The sequence below is a fragment of the Diadema antillarum genome, unplaced genomic scaffold (genome assembly GCF_040938485.1).
Source record: "Diadema antillarum isolate AM-2024a unplaced genomic scaffold, OU_Dant_1.0 seq00000291_RagTag, whole genome shotgun sequence".
NCBI lineage: Eukaryota > Metazoa > Echinodermata > Echinoidea > Diadematoida > Diadematidae > Diadema > Diadema antillarum.
Genome location: NW_027271317.1, coordinates 235285 through 253973, shown reverse-complemented (window position 1 = coordinate 253973; position 18689 = coordinate 235285). Strand labels below are relative to the sequence as shown.

Genomic DNA, 18689 nt, shown 5'->3' with positions numbered 1-18689 from the left:
GGCAAGCAATAATATTCATGTGCTTTTATTTTGTGCTAGTTTCTAGTTGTGCGCAATGCTCGAAAATTTCAACACCGAGAAAATTTCCACTTTTACAGTATTGAAAAAAAAGGATAGTTTCACGCGACTAATTTTTCGCGCTTGGCTTGGTAAGAACAGTTTTGTGTGTTCCATGGAATCAAGACCTGAATTGCGGGAACATATGGCAAGCAAAAATATTTGTGTGCTTTTATTTTCACGCTTGTTTCTGGTTGCGTGAAATAGGGTTTATGCCAGGTTCAAGTGTTTACGTGTGTGTCACACACAAACACACTGCTGTAGCTTGTGACCTTTTGAGCATTGAGAATTTAGGGTTTCTGGGACAAACACTGAACTAGGGCTTTCTATAGCTCAGTCGGTATCTAGAGCACTGGGCTAGCAATCCGGAGGTCTTGGGTTCGAATCCCGATGGAATCCCGTTTTCTTTGCTCAATTTTCCACCAATTATTCATTCTGGTCAGTTTTTCTGTTTGCATTTGTTAAAATTACAACACCGTGAAAATGTCCACTTTTACAGTAAAACAGTCATAATAAGTGTCTTTGAAGGTACTATTATGAGCAGGATAAAGCGAACATGAGGAAAAGTTTGTTGAGAATTGAAATACAGACCTGAAAATTTCAAATGAGTCTCTGTTTTTGTCTTCCATAGGATAGCAGCGATGTCCACAGCAGTGTGTAGCCTGTCGTCTGGGCTTGCTGTGCGGGTCAGTGGTCTGTGCCCGCCATGCAGGCTGGGACTTTTGGCAGGTCCCTTCACCCGGGGCCAGCCGGGCTGGTCCAATCCCGTTCGATGCTACCGCCCTGAAAAGAAGCGACAGATCAGGGAACGCACAAAGGAGAACCGCAAGACAGCAGCACGGAAAATCTATGAGATCCACGGTCTGGAGAGTCCCTACAAAATACCCCCAAAGTGAGCAGGAAAAAGAAAATGAACCAAAGTAGGCCTACTGGAATTTGTTAGACGCATGCACTCAGTTGTTTATAAATGCATGCAGACTTATCACTTTACCAGTTCAATATGGTCATTTGCCTCAATTTGTTGTTTTGTTATCTTCACATAGTGTGACATAGCCTCAACTTTGTTTTTTTATATCTTCTTTTTATGATTACCTGGTTTAGGCAACTCAAAAAAATAATTAAATTTACTCTGGCTCCTGTAATCAATTCTTAACAGTTTGTTATGATTTTACTCCAAATACAGTTGACTTGACAAAAATCTCTGATGGCTTTAGACTTCTATTGAAAGGAAAATGAAACCAAAATGCCAGAATTGAGGGAATGCAGCAATATTAGAACACAACAGCAAAGTTTGAGGGAAATCAGACAGCCATTCAAAAGTTTTAAATTTTAATGTTTCGTGCAGCCATCATTGTATGAGAAGACCACAACACTTTGTGATGTCATGTGTGGACAAATATATTTATAAGAAAATGCAAGAAAATTCAAAGAAAATTTTACATACAATGTACCCTCACTTTTCTAGCATAATGAAAGAGCACATGACTTCCTATCTTTTAGAAAGCAGGGGAACTCTGAACACATATTTATCAGCAACACTTTAAGAGAATGAGTACTTCTCATGAAAAATAAGATATTTTTGAATTCTCTTTGTATTGTCTTTATACATGTATCATTGTAGATGTGTGATGTCGCAAACTGTAGTTGTCTTCTCATTCAGCAATGCCTGCATCAAAACTGGTAAAATTCATAACTTTTCAATGGATCGTCAGATTTTTTTCAAACCTTGATATGTTCTGCTATTATACTCTCAATCTACATGAGTATTTGGGTTTCATTCCCTTTTGATATTTTCTCTCTCTCCATTTCTCTGTAATCTTGATTCTTCACTCGGACCTAGAGAGAAGATAGAAGACTACCACCCCCTATACCTAAACAGGGTAACTATGGATGAGACCCACCAGCATTACCACGAGCAGAAGACCTACATCTTCAACCACCTGTGCCGACTGGAAGAGGGCGTGGACCAGGCTCTCTGGCTGACCAAGAGCAAGCTCATGGGGGAGGGGCAGGTGAGGTTAAGGATTACATGGTAACCTTTATCAGTCAGGTATTAATCATTCCAAAGAGAATACAACAAAAAATATAAAGAGACTTCCAAAAAATTTAATGTTATACAAAAAGTCCAGATTTCCTTTTCCTTTATATTGACATATGTTTCGGGTAATATGATTCCCCCTGTTTTCTGAAAGAGGTTCATGTAAGTTAAGTACTTTTTCATCATGCTAGAGAAATGAAAAGGTGTTCAATTCTCTTTAAATTATGTTTTTATCAATTTAGTAGCTTTGTCCATGTGTGACATCACAAATTATCGCCGTCTTCTCCTGTAGCATTGGTAGCACTTCAGTTTTTTAAAACTTCATGTAATAACTTATAAATGGATTGTGTGGTCTTCTTCAAACTTCGCTGATGTGTTCTACTAATATTGCTGCATTATCTCAAGAAACATGTTTATTCAGGTTTCAATTCCCTTTGATATGTTTTTACAAAGCATTGATGTCAACAGAAACAACAAATGCTATTTGGGTGAGATGAGGAGGTCATGAATTCCTGAGTCTCCTGAGGTGCCATACGCAATCATTTCCTAAATTTCTGTATATATATATTGACATAAATTCAACCAGAAATACAAATTTTCTCTTTCCATAAATATATGATGAGGTGCAATAATGCATCAGTAATTACTGTGAGGTGAAAGGATTTGCAGTTGCTAAAATTACCAACCTGAAATGTTCAAAGATGACATCATAACTTGAACTGATTTTTATGACTTGGTGGATACGTCTTGACTAATATCATTATTCTTAAAAACATTATTCTTAAAAACATTTTGTAAAATGTGAAATTTGTGTACAACTTTTTTTCTCAGTGCACACTATTTTCCTCTGAACTTTCCAACTGTCAGTGCTACAGCCTTCATCACAACTTTCAGATGAAGTACCTATCAGATAGCTTTCTGCTGAGTTGTCATAATCGAGAATTCTCTATAATTTTCTTTGATAAGTCCTTCTCACCGTACCCTTTTGCCACAAAGTGATAACCATTTTTTTTTTCATTTTTTTCCGCACAGATGCCAGAGAGGTTACAAGAACTGGCTGCGCGACTAGAGTTCCCTGACATGGAGGAGCGAGTGCTGAGATCCATCAGGAAGTGTCGGCAGTACGACACGCCCAGCAAGCTAATACCGGTCCAGAGATTCAGGTGGGGGTTTCCCAGCACTCATCCAATCTTTTCACTCTTCCAGAGACGCCAACTATTACTTCTCTTTATACCCCCGCCAAACGAAGTTTGAAGGGGGTATATAGGAATCAGCGGACGGTCGGGCGGTCGGTCGGGCGGTCGGTCGGGCGGTCGGTCGGGCGGTCGGGCGGTCGGTCGGGCGGTCGGTCCGTTGCAAATCTTGCGTCGCGAACTACTTCCTCAGTTTTCAACCGATTCCCATGAAACTTGGCACAGATGTGTGCCTTGGGTTGTAGATGTGCAAGACGTATTTTTTGACAGTACCCAAAAGTACGTTGCCATGGTAACGGCATATTATGGGCAAAAATGGGTACAAATCTTGCGTCGCGAACTCCTCCCACAGTTTGTGATCAATTTTTATGAAATTAGGTACAGATGTTCATCTGAATATGTTAATGTGCAAGACACATATTTCCGCAGTGGCAAAAAGTGCGTTGCCATGGTAACGGCATGTTATTGGTAAAATATAGGGCAAAATGCTTCATGGCAAAACTGCTTCATCAGTGTTCTTCCAATTCTCATGGAATTCATATTGAATGTTTGTCTTAGGATATAGGTCAGCATGACACATTTCTTGACAGTGACAAAAAGTATGTTGCCATGGTAACAGCTCACATATTATGAGCCAAAATGATGGAAAATTTTGTGTTGCAAACTACTTCCTCAGTTTTTGCCCAATTTCCATGAAACTTGGTACAGATGTGTGCCTTTGGTTGTAGATGTGCAAGACGCATTTTTTTGACAGTACCCGAAAGTACGTTGCCATGGTAACGGCATATTAATGGCAGAAGATCAAGGAAAGATCTTGCGGATTTAACTACTTCCTCAGTTTTTTGACCAAAGCTTATGAAATGTGGCACACACCTTGATCTTGGTGGGAAGATGTGGAAGACATAATTTTCGGACGTGTCGGAAGCTGCGTTGCCATGGTAACGGCATATAAATGGCAGAAGATCAAGGAAAGATCTTGCGGATTGAACTACTTCCTCTGTATTCGACTGAAGCTCATGAAATGTGGCACACACATTGGTCTTGGTGGGAAGATGTGCAAGACATTTTTTGGACCTGTCGGAAGCTGCGTTGCCATGGTAACGGCATATTAATGGCAGAAGATCAAGGAAAGATCTTGTGGATTGAACTACTTCCTCAGTTTTTGACAAAAGCTTATGAAATGTGGCACACACAATAGTCTTGGTGGGAAGATGTGCAAGACATATTTTTCGGACGTGTCGGAAGCTGCGTTGCCATGGTAACGGAATTTAAATGGCAGAAGATCAAGGAAAGATCATTCCTTGGGTAAGACTGTCGTCACGGGGCGGGGGTATTATTCATCCTTCAGTGATATTTCTAGTTTATTTTTGGGCAGCATTTTGTGCTGTTGTGTTGTTTGTTTGTTTGTTTGTTGGTTGGTTGTTGTTGTTTTTTTTAATGTTGTTGTTGCCAAAATCACTGCAGTTTTCATAGGAATAAAAAAATGCTGTTTTTCCCAAATTGTATAACCACATAAGTCTATTGCAATAAAAACGAAGTTACTGTTTTTCTACACAGAAAGATGTGCCTTTTTAGCACCCAGCTCATAATACTGCAATGCTGTTCTGACGTCCCTTCTCTTCCCGAGCTTGCGTCACGTTATGTAAAAGATAATTATTATTATTTTTGTTAAGTTAATGAATCAAGATGACTGCACTATCATTGATTTGAACTTAATTGTTTGTATTGAATGTGTACAGAATATGGACCACATACCATTCACATATGGACATTTTTAAATGTCCCTTTTTGCTGGAAGTATGGTAGCAAAACACAGACTTACTGAGCAATAAAAAGCTGTTGGAAGGAAAGGCATAGAGTATTTTGAATGAAGTCTAGTGTGGAGATTTTAAAGCAATTGTGCATGTTATTTTACCAAGATTACGCAGTCTGGAAATTTATTATTCGAGAATGAAAAGTTGGTAATTTTTCTCTGACCTCTCGTGACCTTTCAGTTACCGGCAGAATATGGACTTCATTCGGCTATGCCAGCTAATGGTAGGCCAGTACCCCTCCCTGCTCCACAGAGCCCAAACAGACGGCTACTATGTAGCGGCTGCTTGGCACAGAGGTTAGTGCTTGGTTTATGGTTTATGGTTTGTGTGTGTGTGTTTATGGTTTTGTTTTTGTGTGTGTAAGTGTGAGTGTAGGAATGCATACATGTGCACATTTGTTATGTGGTGTTTTTTTTTTTGCGTGTGTAAGTGTATGTGTTAAGAGATATGGCTACTATGTGATAGTGGCTTAGTATAGAGTCTAGTGTATTATGTATGTATGTGTGTGTGTGGGGGGGGGGGAGGGGGAGCGGGGAGGGATGGGTGGTATGATTGCATGATGTAAAGTGACATGACTCGTGAGCATTAAACCTGTTGACTGCAATACTAATCAAATTCTCATTCAAATTTACCTCATATGCCATGGGATACGACTTGATTCAGATTAAAAATGCAGCTGAAAAATCTAGAAGATGATAAGTATCCCATTGTGTATATTCATTCGTACCTTCTCACACACAAGAGGAGGAAAACCACTTCACACTCAAACAACTGGATGACGTTAAGAGGTGCGAAACTGATCGATCTCCCATTCATTCCCATTCACATGCAACAGGCGAAGACCCAATTCAGATTCGAGGAAGATCTGGTCTGCTAGTCTCCTCCGCCAGTCCCCTTGAGAGGTTGGCTAGTCCAGAGGAGGTTGCGCAGACGGTGGAACACGAGCTGCCAAGCTTCTACCCGCTTGCCCCGACGATTGACCTTCTGACTCGCAACATCTACAAGGAGAATCATAACTTCACAGGTCAGTCATACAAGGGCGAGTTGTGCTGCGATCAGAAGGGGGAAGGGGGCGGGAGAAAGGGCAGGGTTTTGCCATTGTTCTTTTTTTTAGGATGTATGCAATTGTGAGGAATTTGGTAAAATTGCCCTTTTCACCTTTTTGTGTAAGACTCAGATTTTAAATGACAAACATTTAACGTACTGTCCTTTTACCTATGACCTAAATTTCTTTTATTTGTTTTGTGAGCTTGATCCATATCTGTGTTATAATACATTATACCTGATCGTATATTTAACCAGATACAATGTGCAATGCACATATCTAAACACCAACGGCAAGTTATGCCTTTACATTTATTCATCTTAATTTCATGTTGTTCTGCATGCAGGTTCACACATGTTGATCACTACAGCATGCTCGTCCTAAAAAGAGAATAAGCAACTACTTTATGTGCCTTGTAATAATAGCAGCTTGATTCTGGCCTGTCTTCCCAAAAAGATGACTAAGTTTGAGTATTAAGTACTACGTAGTTCATTGAATATGACACTATACTCTATCATAAAGGGAGAGCGATAGGAATTTGGCATTTGTTTTAATTGAAATCAGCATTGTTAAAAGAATTCTTTAAAAAGTAAGTCATTTCTAAACATTTCTATGTCCATGACATCTGTCAAATGGCCGTTACAGTAAACTCCAAAGTGTTGAGTATCATGACTTGTCAGTCTCCACCGAGTCATGAAAATTGATCTTTGGAAAAGTAAATTTTCTGCTTGATTGGACATGCAATGCCAGGAAACACGCCTGATTAGTTGTCTTGGTTTGTCCATGCTAGCAGGACAGAGGATGATGTTTTGTTTGTCAATTCTTGTGCATCAATGGCAGAGTAATTGTTCCTTACAAAATGTCAACAATGATATCAGGGCAATTACCCCCCCCCCCCCCCCCCCCCCAGCAAGATCGGGACTAAGGATAGGTTTAGAGTTACGATTAGGATTAACACTTCTCTTCCAGAGGGCATTGCAATTATTTTTACCCTAGCGTTGCTAGGTACCCACTTATATATCTGCGTCAAGAGGGACATGGTAGGTTTAATAAAACATCTTGTCCAAGGATGTAATAACTTGGCAGGACTTGCACACAGGACCTTCACTTCGAAAGTGAAGAGTTAATCCACACTGTCACAATGCCCCTCCCACACTATAGTACACTACATTGATGAACAATAATAAAGAAAGATGTTGACCAGAGTATTAGTTGGGAATCTGTGATTGTTTGGGAAGTAAGGAACATGTATGAATCACCAACTGCCCACATCCTTAATTAACCCATTGAAGACAAGTCCCGAGTATACTTGCGCAAGTGTCTATGGGAAATGCGTGTTGTAGCAAAGTCAGCACGTCCTCAACGGGTGAACTAAGAAAGCAGGAAGGCATTGAGACTCATAAGGGTTCTAAAACACCCAACCTTGAACAGTTTTATCCTTCCTGCTTCATTTTACTCTTTGCCACTTTTGTGGTCCTTTTCTCCCTGTCTCTTTCTCACTGTCTATCTCTTCCTGCGTATTCTCCAGGATTCTTTGAGGGGGCGCCGTTTCCTCACGCCCACATTGTCTTCATCCACGACGCTGAGGACTGGTGCCGGGAATCCATGCGGCACATCAACGCCAAGGGGGTCATGTTTGCCTTTGCCAACGCCTTGGCTCGGGCAAAACTCAAATATGGCGTGAGTGAGCGACGAGGGAAGGGTTTTAAAGGGACGGTATGGTTTTGGTTTAGGAAGGAGATTCAGATTTTAACTTTTTGTGAGATGATTAGAAACCACTTATGAAATATTAAAGAACAAAAAATTCTGAGAGGTATTCAGAGTTTATATGATGAAAATCGGTTTTGAAATGGCAGAAATATTCAAAAACAAAGTATAACAAAATGGTCCCAATGAAAGATGGGTTCCACGTTTTAGTAGGATTTCATTGTTTTTGGATATCTCGGCCATTTAAAATCAGATATTCATCAAATAAACTTTAAATTCCTCTTAGAATTGTGAGGTCTTTAATATTTCATAAAAGGTTTCTCATTATCTCACAAAGAAGTTAGAAACCTGAAGCCCCATCTCAAACAAAACTATTATACCATCCCTTTAAGCTTTCTTTGCATCTCAATGACAAATCGTAATTGGATCTCACTCTTGTGACAACTCTTCATGTCAGTGAAATTGATGCGTTTTATTTCCCTTTGCAGATAGAGGTGTATTCAATATGATTTCTGAAATAAAAAGAACCAAAGGTATCATTAATACCGAAATATTTTTGTCCAGTGGTAGCTTGAGAAGGTGCAAGAGGAAGGCATCTTTCTTTGGCTAAGGTCAAGAGTATTTTTTTTTTGCCATGAAACTGCCTCATAGAGTAAAAGAAAGAAAGAAAACTCAGTGGCAACCACAGGTTTACAGCTAAGATTTTAAGAATTATAAGAGTTCATCGATTGAAAGAAAATTTGAACAGTTGTGACATTGCCTTTCCAAAAGGGAAATTTATCACCTGTTTTATTTTGATACTTAGAGGGCATGTTTAATCAAGGAGATGTTATGTTACTGTCTCATTTGTATCAAGGTTGATGCGACCTTTGACCTGGAGGAGCCCATTGTGACCCAGAGCGTCGTGTCGACGGGGGTCAAGTTCACCTTTATCCAGGTGCAGCTGAACACCTTGAACCTCAGCTCCGATGATGGGGTGAAGAACATGGTCTGGCTGGATGAGGGCAACGTGCTCTATGACGACCACTATCCTGTGGTAGGCATTCACTTTGACTTGACTTGACTTGACTCGACTTGACTTGACTTGATTTGATTTGACTTGACTTTACTTGACTTGACTTGACTTGAACTTGACTTGATGTATGATGTGGTTTAGTTTGATTTTAAATAATTTGATTTGTTCTGATTATCTTACCTCATTTGATATAATTTGGTGTCATATGATATGATTTGACTTGATTTTGATTTGATTTGATCTCATCTCATCTTATCAGAATTTATTTGAATCAAGTGACTTGAAATGATTTCTTCACTGTTTTCTAACAAACAAATGAAATTACAAACATGTTTTGATACAAACTAGAAAAAGGAATGATACAACGTATAATTAAACGTTAATTGTGATAGCACAGCAAACAAATTTCATGAGACACATGCATTGTATTTCATAATCATTAAAAAGATATGGGTGTATAAAATAGAAAGCTGACCCAACCCCCCCTCCCCCCTCCCCCCTCCCCAAGAAAGCGAGGGAGCTCCTTCTCATTGTATCACTCTACTCTCTCCTCACTTCTACATTATCCCTATCTTGCTTCCTTGTAGAAATTTATTGAATTCATCGAAGGAATCTTGATTGGATCCAGTCCAAGAGTAGACAAAATGCCCCCCCCCCTATGAAAAGAAATAAAAAGAATAGTTATGAGGTACATGTAGTAACATTTTAGAATGGCAGGCACATTGATGAAACTAAGACTCGTTAGAGCAGTACAAATCTATTGTATGAATCGCCAGGAGTTGCCTAATTAGTTTCTTCTTGCATGTTGTTCTTTTGATGTCCAGGTGTTTAGAATCTTCAAGAGACAGGGGAGCAGACACACGAAACCGAGCTACAAGAAGAAGATGCACAACCGAGACCCGAACCTGGGTTGCCGGGACCTGAACGTGGACGTCTTCCGCAAATTTCTCGCTTGCTACGTGTACGGAGCCGACTGAACTCTTAAAAACACGATAGTCCCACGCACACATCATTATGTTTGGCTTTTAACATGGACACAAGATGTAGTTCATGTATACGTAATTGCGTTGGATAAAAGATGGATAAAAGATGGAAGGGTACAATATTGTCAGATAGCAGTGAATGACTTCAGTGAGTGAGAACTTAAAAGATGTGCATTTTAAGAAGTAGTTCTCCTGTTGGTTAAATATTCACGTACTCAGGCACTAAGCTCAACTTTCCAAACTTTTAATGAGCATTCAGTTATCCATTCAAACGTGACCTACAATTTGTAGTTGTAAAGTTAGGAACCTCACTCAAGGTGTAGCAATGTGACTCAGTACAACAGGAATGCCATGGTGACCCAATATGGATTAGGGGGATCATGCAATGCTGCACACTGGCCCTGGTCCGACGATCCCTGACCAGTAAAAATCACTGTCGGACCAGTCACTTTTTCAGAAATGTACCAGTAAAAAATGCAGAAACCGAGTACCTACTGGTCAGACAGACAGGTTGGAACAGTAAAAAAAGGGTTAGTGTCCAGCCCTGGATTTTGTATTCTCTTTTTGATAACAATGAGTTTCAGACATCTGTGCCTATCGACAAACAAAGCTCTCAAGCCTGGATGCTAATTGGCATCCAAAACACAGCAAGGGTTAAAATCAAAACTCTTGTTACATGTCCAGGGTACATTTTGGAATTCATTTAAAGGGATGGTATAGTTTTTGTTGTCGTCTGAATAAAAAGTGGGTACCACATTGTATTAAGGACCACTTTGTTTTGGATATGTCAGCCATTTCAAAACCAACTTACATCACACAAACTTTGAATTACTCTTCATAAGGTGTTTCTTATTATCTCACAAAATTAAAAAAAAAAAATCTGAAGCCCCATTTCAACCAAAACTATACAATCCCTTTAATACAGGCAGAAGTGAATTAACTCGGTCGCTTCACGCTGGAGATCCATAAACTGTTAGAAGTAATAAAACGGGTTTAAGAATAAAGGTGAGAAAGTAAAATGACTTTGATGTATTTTGGCTGTGTGATCCATGTGACCATGTTTGCAGAATTATGTGACTTGATGAAGAGCCAGAGAAGAAGAAGAAGAAGAAGAAGAAGAGGAGGAGGAGGAGGAGGGGGAGAGAGAAATAATTTCCATACATCCAATTAATGTGTTGAATCCAAGGTTTGATGATTACCCTAAAAGAAGGTACAGTGGACTCCCATTACAACGAAGTCCTCAGGAACGGCAGTTTTCTTTCGTTATATCGAAATTTTGTTATAACCGAACAAATAAACACTAAAAAAACAGAGAGTGGATACTTTGTTGTAACCGGAATTTTGTTATAAGTTTGTTCGTTATAATGGGAGTGCACCGTATGGTACAGGTGGTTTTAGTAAGCTATGGGTTAAACAAGGTCCAAGACAAACATTGATGATTCATAGGAAGAGATGTAGATTGTGCTTTTTTGAAAGCAAATGGCATCCAGTTAAAAGACAATGTCTGCTGAGTTGTGTAACTATCAATTAAAAGTGAAGCTTCAAATAAGCATTCCTTTGTCTATGTTTAAGTGATTCCTGTGAAGAATACGCTTTTAATTAATACGCATTTGTCTGTGTCTGAATTTTGGATGCGAAAGTAATGAATAGCTGAAACAGTAAATCCCAGCTGTGAACCCCGAGGTTGACAAAAGTGTACAGTACACTTGTAACTCCGTCCTGGGCATAACCTTATCTCTTTCTACTACTCTGTGTGCTGCCTATTCCTGTACTGGTATTCTGGCATATCTCAGAGGTGTGAAGTTCAAGCACGTTTGTCTGATTTTTTTTTTTTGAGAGGTGGAAAATGAGTTCATACTCTTGATTGGTACTGACCACATGAATGATACATTTTGCGATTCCCAGCAGCACAGAATCGTGCTGATACAGTAATAAAAGTGTACATGCGTGAATTCAAATACAACATGTATTGTGTTCCTTCCAATAAATCGAGGTTTCTTCCGGCGACTCCTCTTATCAGGAAACCGGCTAACGATTTTCCGTCGAGCGCCATCTTGCGTTTATCACGGTACAGGCGTACTTCCTTCAGCCTTTATACCAGTCACTTTACAAACCACTGACGCAGAGAACAAGGAATGAACATGAGGAAGTCCACATGAACTGTAATATTGTAAAAGACACCTGACTAAAATAGAACTAATGGATTGTGCAAGTCAAATTGCAACCTTGTACAAGTATTACCAGAGCGAAGTTGCGACAAACATGGACAAGTTAGTGCAGACTGTATTATGCAATGAGCTGTTCAAATAATGGCAATAGGACATTTGAATTCGGGGGGAAGTAGATTTGACAACGCAGTCTGCCAGAGGTTATGCGGTGTACACTGAATTGTGAGTGGGAAATTGCGCTGAGTCATACGTGTGTGCAACTTAAAAATATGCCTTAGTCGATAGGGCGTGCTAATATTCGTACAAAGTCAGCACAGCTTGGCATTCTCATTTAATTCGATATACTGTATGACATGGACAAAACAATATCCAGGAAAACTCTGAGAGTGAATAGACATTTGGAGGTAAACCTTCGTCAAGCGGTCGTAGTAACGACGTCAAGACTCGTTGCAATAGTTTTTCCAGTGACGTCACACAGGGCTTTGAGCCAATAGCCGCTCCCCTCTTCGTCTCGAAACTTTTGTGTTCTTTTCATGGTGGACGCCAAGTATTCTACCACCCACGGTGACCGTCCACCCTGACAGAGGTGTGATGTAATGAAGGAAAGATCCGGTGCGCCATGTTTGATTTCTTAAAGTTACAGTAATTATGTTTCTTCTAAAGTGGTAAGTAAATCTTGTGAACTCCCTCATTTTCCGCTTAAACTTCTCCAAATTATCCCTCTACCCACATGTCCTCATTGATGATTGAATTAATAAAAATAAAAAAGAATGGGTGAATGAATGAACGAATGAATGACTAAATGGATGAATGAAGCAATGAATAGCTTAGCACAATATATATATATATATATATATATATATATATATATATATATATATGATTATATATATATATAGAGAGAGAGAGAGAGAGAGAGAGAGAGAGAGAGAGAGAGAGACAGACAGACAGACAGACAGACAAATAGATATAGATACAAAAAGAGATGCTGATAAGATAGATATAAATAAATACGATAGAAGCTCCCTTATGAGTATCTCTTTGGAACTGCGTTTATTGCCATCCAGAGATCCCAAAGCTGAGGCTAGCTAAATGTAACTTCTTTTTATTAATTTATTGTTGGTATGTTTTTTCCTGTCTTTTGTGAAAGGCATGACTCGGTGAGTTTCGTTTCGTTTCACTCTCCACTGGACATCATGCGTTCCTGCACACCCTGATCAAAAGCCAGTGCCCAGCATGGGCCTGGCTCACCCCAAACGACCGGCTGGGCTTCGGTGGCGGGAAAGGACCTTGACTGGTTGTGATGAGTTCTTTTGTCCGCGTTTAATCCACCATTTGTAAATCGAGTGCATAGCCATCTGCGGTCTTCAATAATTATGAAATGCAGATAAAAAAAAAAACAGATTCATGGCATATATGGGAAAAATTCATCTGTGTATCTAATGTTGAATGTTTCCTATATGGAGTGAATTGTCAACTTTTTTTTTCATCACTTTCTTGATAAACTGATAGCATCTTATTTACATAGCTATATGAATGTGCATGTGAATGTGCATGCGGCTCCCATTAACCGTGACAACGAACTCGGCTTTTTATGACATCATCGATATCATTATATTTATAGTATTTCTATAGAATATGATACGTCACTAACATTCTTTCAAAGTGAGCTCTCTGTGGATAGCCTGTTTTATTACTTTTCCGTGCAATAGCAGTTGCATAAACGTAAGATATACCTGAAGTACCTGATGGCATAAATAGAGGTATAGGTATTAACTCAATCCGATGTTGAATTGAAGAAGATGTGGATGGGAAACACGAAAGACACATGTAAACCTGTAACTCATCACACACAACAAAGTTTTATAAGAACAATAAAAGTACAGCGAGAATAATACACTGTAGGAATGGCATTCTCCAAGCACAAACACGCATAGATATACGCACACACACACACAACATATACCAATAATTAAAATGGGGGAAAACCCAAAACACACCAAACACGTACGAGATGATGTTCATGTTAGAGAGACAGCCAGTGTATGAAGCACATGCAGCAGAAAATATATTATAGCCTACTTTAAGTTTTCACTGCAAAAAGGCCGGTGTTAAATATGAAGCACCGAGCTGGTGTTAAATTTCCGGTGCTCATTCATGGTGTTAGATTAACACCTCCGGGTGTCATTTCAAAATTTAAAATTGTTTTTTGAATAGTTTCTTAGTTACTGCACTTCTTGTTAATTTTGAACTTCAACAAGACGATAAAGAATTTTCCGATAAAGTGCTTGATTTTTGAAAAAATCTGTAAATACATTTACACCACAGTAACACCAGTTGGTGTGGTCCCCTATTGAAGCTGGACGGGTGTTGTACCATTGAAATTAACACCACCAATATCAAATCAACACCATGCGGTGTCATTATTGAATTAACTCTAGCGCAGTGTCAAAAATATCACCAGCCACAGTGTCAAATTAACACCACGAAGTGCCAGGCGAACACTTTTTAACACCGTCACAATACATTTTCTATACACCTGTGGGTGTGGTCCTCTATTGAAGTTTGATCGGTGTTAGATTTAACACCCATGGTGTTAAATCTAACACCAATGTTTTTACAGTGTTGTTAAGCAACAAAGAGTGGAGACAAAACTCTAAAGTATTTTAAAGAAAATCTGGCGCATAACAGCCTCTTCTTTACGAATATAAATATGCATGACGAATAAAGGGCTTATTTTGTGCAAACTCGGTGACAACACTTTGCAGAATGTATATATGGCTAAAAACATTTTCATCTTAGTGAAATACGTTACCTCTTTCTTCTATAACTAAACCGTGAGTTGACTTAAGCTTCTAAAAAAATGATCATAGTTCACTCGACTGCCCGTCTGTTCCTAAGTTATATAGGAGGAAAACATTATTTTTAAACTCTGAAAGTCATTTATTATCGCCCAACTACTATTCCTCTTTCAATTTCGATATTTGGCTTCATCTTTACAAGCAATAAAGGGCTATCATTTTCACAGTTTGACAATAATGCAAGTCAGTCCAGACGCCAGTCTTTGATATCCATCAAACGCAGTCGTCAGAATATTATTCTTTTTTTTTTCTTCTGTTTTTTAGTTCTTTCAGGGCCTGATCAAATAAACCTTACACACGGTCTGCGCTGGAAAAATCGATTGGAGCTATGAGCTCTTTTTGTTTTGTTTGAACGTGTTGATTTTGTAGATGGGAAGGGGAAACAAAGTCTCAATAACGAAGAATTCTCACTTTTTAATCTTGAGAAAGAAAGAGACAGAGAGAGGGGGGGGGGGAGAGTGAGAGGGGAGAGAGGTATATGTATATTCCATCTTTTTCTCCTTTTCTTCTTTCCTACATACGAATTGCCCGTACCGTGTTATATTTACGCAGCTGAGTACCGCCTAACACGTCGCGTAGCCTGACTGACATTCACTATAAAGTCACAAAGCGTCCTCTTTTGTTGAGAGCTTTGTTCATCGTCGGTGCGGACAGCACGTACCATTGGCTCCAGTCCCGTCCGCACTCACGACTCGTTCGCTCGCTCTTTCAACATTTCTTTCTTTCTTTATGCTTTTTTTTTTCTCGTTCTCTGCACAGCCACGGTCACTGTCCGAACATTGTACGCACTGCGTTGTCCTTTCTTTTAATTGTCAACGCGAACTCATGCGATCTTTTGTTTTCTTTGTGATGATTTAAAGGGATATGGTATACAGTAGTTTTCGTTAAGATGGGGATTCAGATTTTAACTTAAATTAGAAACCACTTATGAAATATGAACGAACACATAATTTAAGAAGCATTCAAAGTTTATCAATCAAATGAAAATCGGTTTTCAAATGGTGGAGATAAAAAAAAAAAAACAAAGTAAAAAAAAGTGGTCCTAGTAAAAGGAGGGTCCCACGTACCTCTTTGATTCTCTGTATCTCAGCCGTTTCAAGACCAATTTTCATCAAATAAACTTTGAATTGCTCATAAACAGTTACAATTTTACCCACTTTCATATTTCATAAGTTGTTTTTCATTATCTCACAAAAATGTTGGAAACCTGCAGCCCCATTTCGAGCAGAACTACATCAGTATCACTTTAAAACGTTACAGAATGAAAGAGAGAAAGAGTGAAAGAGATGGGGAAGGAGCGGGATGAGGGTGGGGAAAGGGAGATCGAGTATAAACAGATCGCTTGCTGATTTCTTCCGCGTCAACACCTGTTTATTATTCCACAATATTCCCATACATGGCTTTACAACAACGGAGAATGGCTGTATTACTTCTATAGTACTCTTCATTCTGTGCTTTGAATAACTGCACACGCGAATGGCATTATTCGATGGCTGTCTCTGGCTGCGCGCGTAACTCATCAGCCATGCGCAACTGTTCGCTCGCTTTACTCTCGGGGTAGAATCCAGGCTCGTGCCGCCGCTCGCGTCAATAGCGGTGACGGTTTAACAGTGTGTCCCATCCGATCCAGATAAAATGAGAAAGGCGGAAAATGAGGAGCGCTGTTCGATTTTCTGTCTCAGATATACTATTGATTGATTATCCATACATGTTTTTTTTTTTCTTTTCCTCATTAAATGTAAATGAAATGCCCGGTGATTGCCATGTGTAAACTTTTGTGACAAATTTCGGCGCGAATGCTTTGAAGTATCTCATTAATGAAATAGGCCTATTGCTCCGATGCGATAGTGCTTCATTTCGGAAATTTCAACTAATTTTCTCAAGACCTGTTATGGTAATAAAGCCGAAGTTTCCGCTTTTGGTGCAAACAAGAAGGTCGTCTTTGTCTTGAGCCATTTTACTAGGAGTGATACTGAGAGAAAATGACATATCATAGAGGTAACATCGAGTATGCAGGGAGGCTATCCAGGCATGACATTCGATTGAAATATGGTTGAACAGAATTAACATAACTACATATTTTATAGAAGAAGGGTAAACTAGATAAGTAGATACATTGGAGAAGATAATCAGACTTATGTTGGTGGGTAAAGCTTTAAATCAGGAGAGCTGGACACACATACGTAGAGATGAAAGATGAACTGTTGTCACTGGTTGTGGCTCAGTGGATAAGACCGCGGTCTGTCAATCACAAGGTTCCTGGTGCGAGTCCCCTGCATGGCTGTAGTGTTTGTGTTCATTGGCAAGGTACTCATATCTTTATTGATGGTGGAAGTGGTGATGGTGGGGGGGGGGACTTAGCCATCGGTCACGTGGTTGCTTGCTTCACAAAAAAAAAGTATTGCTTCTTTATATAGCGGTCACTTTAAACAATCCAATTCAATGCAATTCAATTCAGTTCAATTCAAATGAATTCAATTGAATTCAATTCAATCCAATTCAATTCAATTCATTGCAATTTAATTCAATTCAATTCAAAAGCAAAGGATAAAGGCAAATATAAGATAGCCACTCGGATGGAAAGACAGGATGGATGTGGATACATAAAAGTAGGTGCACGGAAATAAGAATTTGCGATTGAAAGTGATATAGGCCTATTTTTGTTCGAATGAAAGAATGGGCAAAAGATAAATAGGGAGAGGACAAAGAGAGAGAGAGAGAGAGAGATAGAGAGAGAGAGAGGGGTGGGCACATGAAGATGGAGAACAAAGGAAATAAAATAGTAATCATGTATGTGAAAATAACAGACATGATACAATAACTTGCATACGGCCATACGAAAATAGAATGAAAATAAACCAAGTTCAGTCTGCACACATGGTATTCGTGCAATATCATGTTTTAACGAAGCCAGCGAAATAAAAGAGATATAGTCTCTTAAACGATGCAATCTCAACACGATAGAAGGCTGAGACTGATAATACCCACATAATTACTGTTATCAACAATGCAATCAAATATTGCCAACTTACTTTCCTCCAGATAAAGCATGTTGACAAGGATGTCAAAAATCATTCCGAGTGGCTGTGTATCGCCACATCAATGTTTCTCAACAAGCGAAAAAAAGAAGAAGAAGAAGATAATGCTATTTATATATCTGTGTCATAATTATGACACCAAAGAGCCGTGTATCGAAGATGCTGAGACGATAATGGCAATTAGAATAGGGTTTCCTGTTCCACAGATTTCCAGGAAAGCAATTTCACCTAACAATGACTGTATCGTCATGTTGGTACATTACGTATTATTAATCGATACTTACAATACACAAATTGTTCGTATAAAGACTAAAATTAGTGACTGATTTACTGTATCACATGAATTTGTTCAAGAGGTCCATTTGTACAGCCATTCTATTTTCATTTGATAACTAGCAAAATGATGACTACCGGAGGAGTATGTTTGCAGTATATTCACATGTGCGTACAAGGAGTTCTGTCTCGCATGTGTGAAATATATCACTACCTAATTACCTGGTGATCTATATACCTATATTACTATCAATATCTATATACTATCTATCTTCCTTCCTCTATCTCTACTCATCTATCTGTATATATATATATATATATATATATATATATATATATATATAATATGTATGTACATATATATATATATATATATATATATATATATATATATATATAATATGTATGTACATATATATATATATATATATATATATATATATATATATATATATACATGTGACTAACCTGTTTGGTGTCTTGTTTCTAAAACATGC

At 38.8% G+C, this 18689-nt stretch overlaps 1 protein-coding gene across 1 annotated transcript; it reads left to right on the top strand.

The window, feature by feature from the left end:
* Positions 1–692: 692 nt before the first annotated feature.
* LOC139730090 (large ribosomal subunit protein mL37-like) lies at positions 693–9865 on the top strand. The gene is made up of 8 exons (XM_071640998.1): positions 693–949; positions 1898–2069; positions 3128–3258; positions 5283–5398; positions 5938–6126; positions 7676–7827; positions 8711–8890; positions 9694–9865. The coding sequence occupies exons 1-8, from the start codon at positions 699–701 to the stop codon at positions 9844–9846; spliced, it is 1344 nt and encodes a 447-aa protein (XP_071497099.1). The 5' UTR covers positions 693–698; the 3' UTR covers positions 9847–9865.
* The last annotated feature ends 8824 nt before the right edge of the window (positions 9866–18689 follow it).

Excerpts from the sequence above, each read along its gene's own strand:
- LOC139730090 (XM_071640998.1), top strand. The coding sequence starts at position 699 with ATGTCCACAGCAGTGTGTAGCCTGTCGTCTGGGCTTGCTGTGCGGGTC. Across the intron at positions 950-1,897 it reads CCCTACAAAATACCCCCAAA|AGAGAAGATAGAAGACTACC; the intron begins GTGAGCAGGAAA and ends ACTCGGACCTAG. Across the intron at positions 7,828-8,710 it reads GGGCAAAACTCAAATATGGC|GTTGATGCGACCTTTGACCT; the intron begins GTGAGTGAGCGA and ends ATTTGTATCAAG.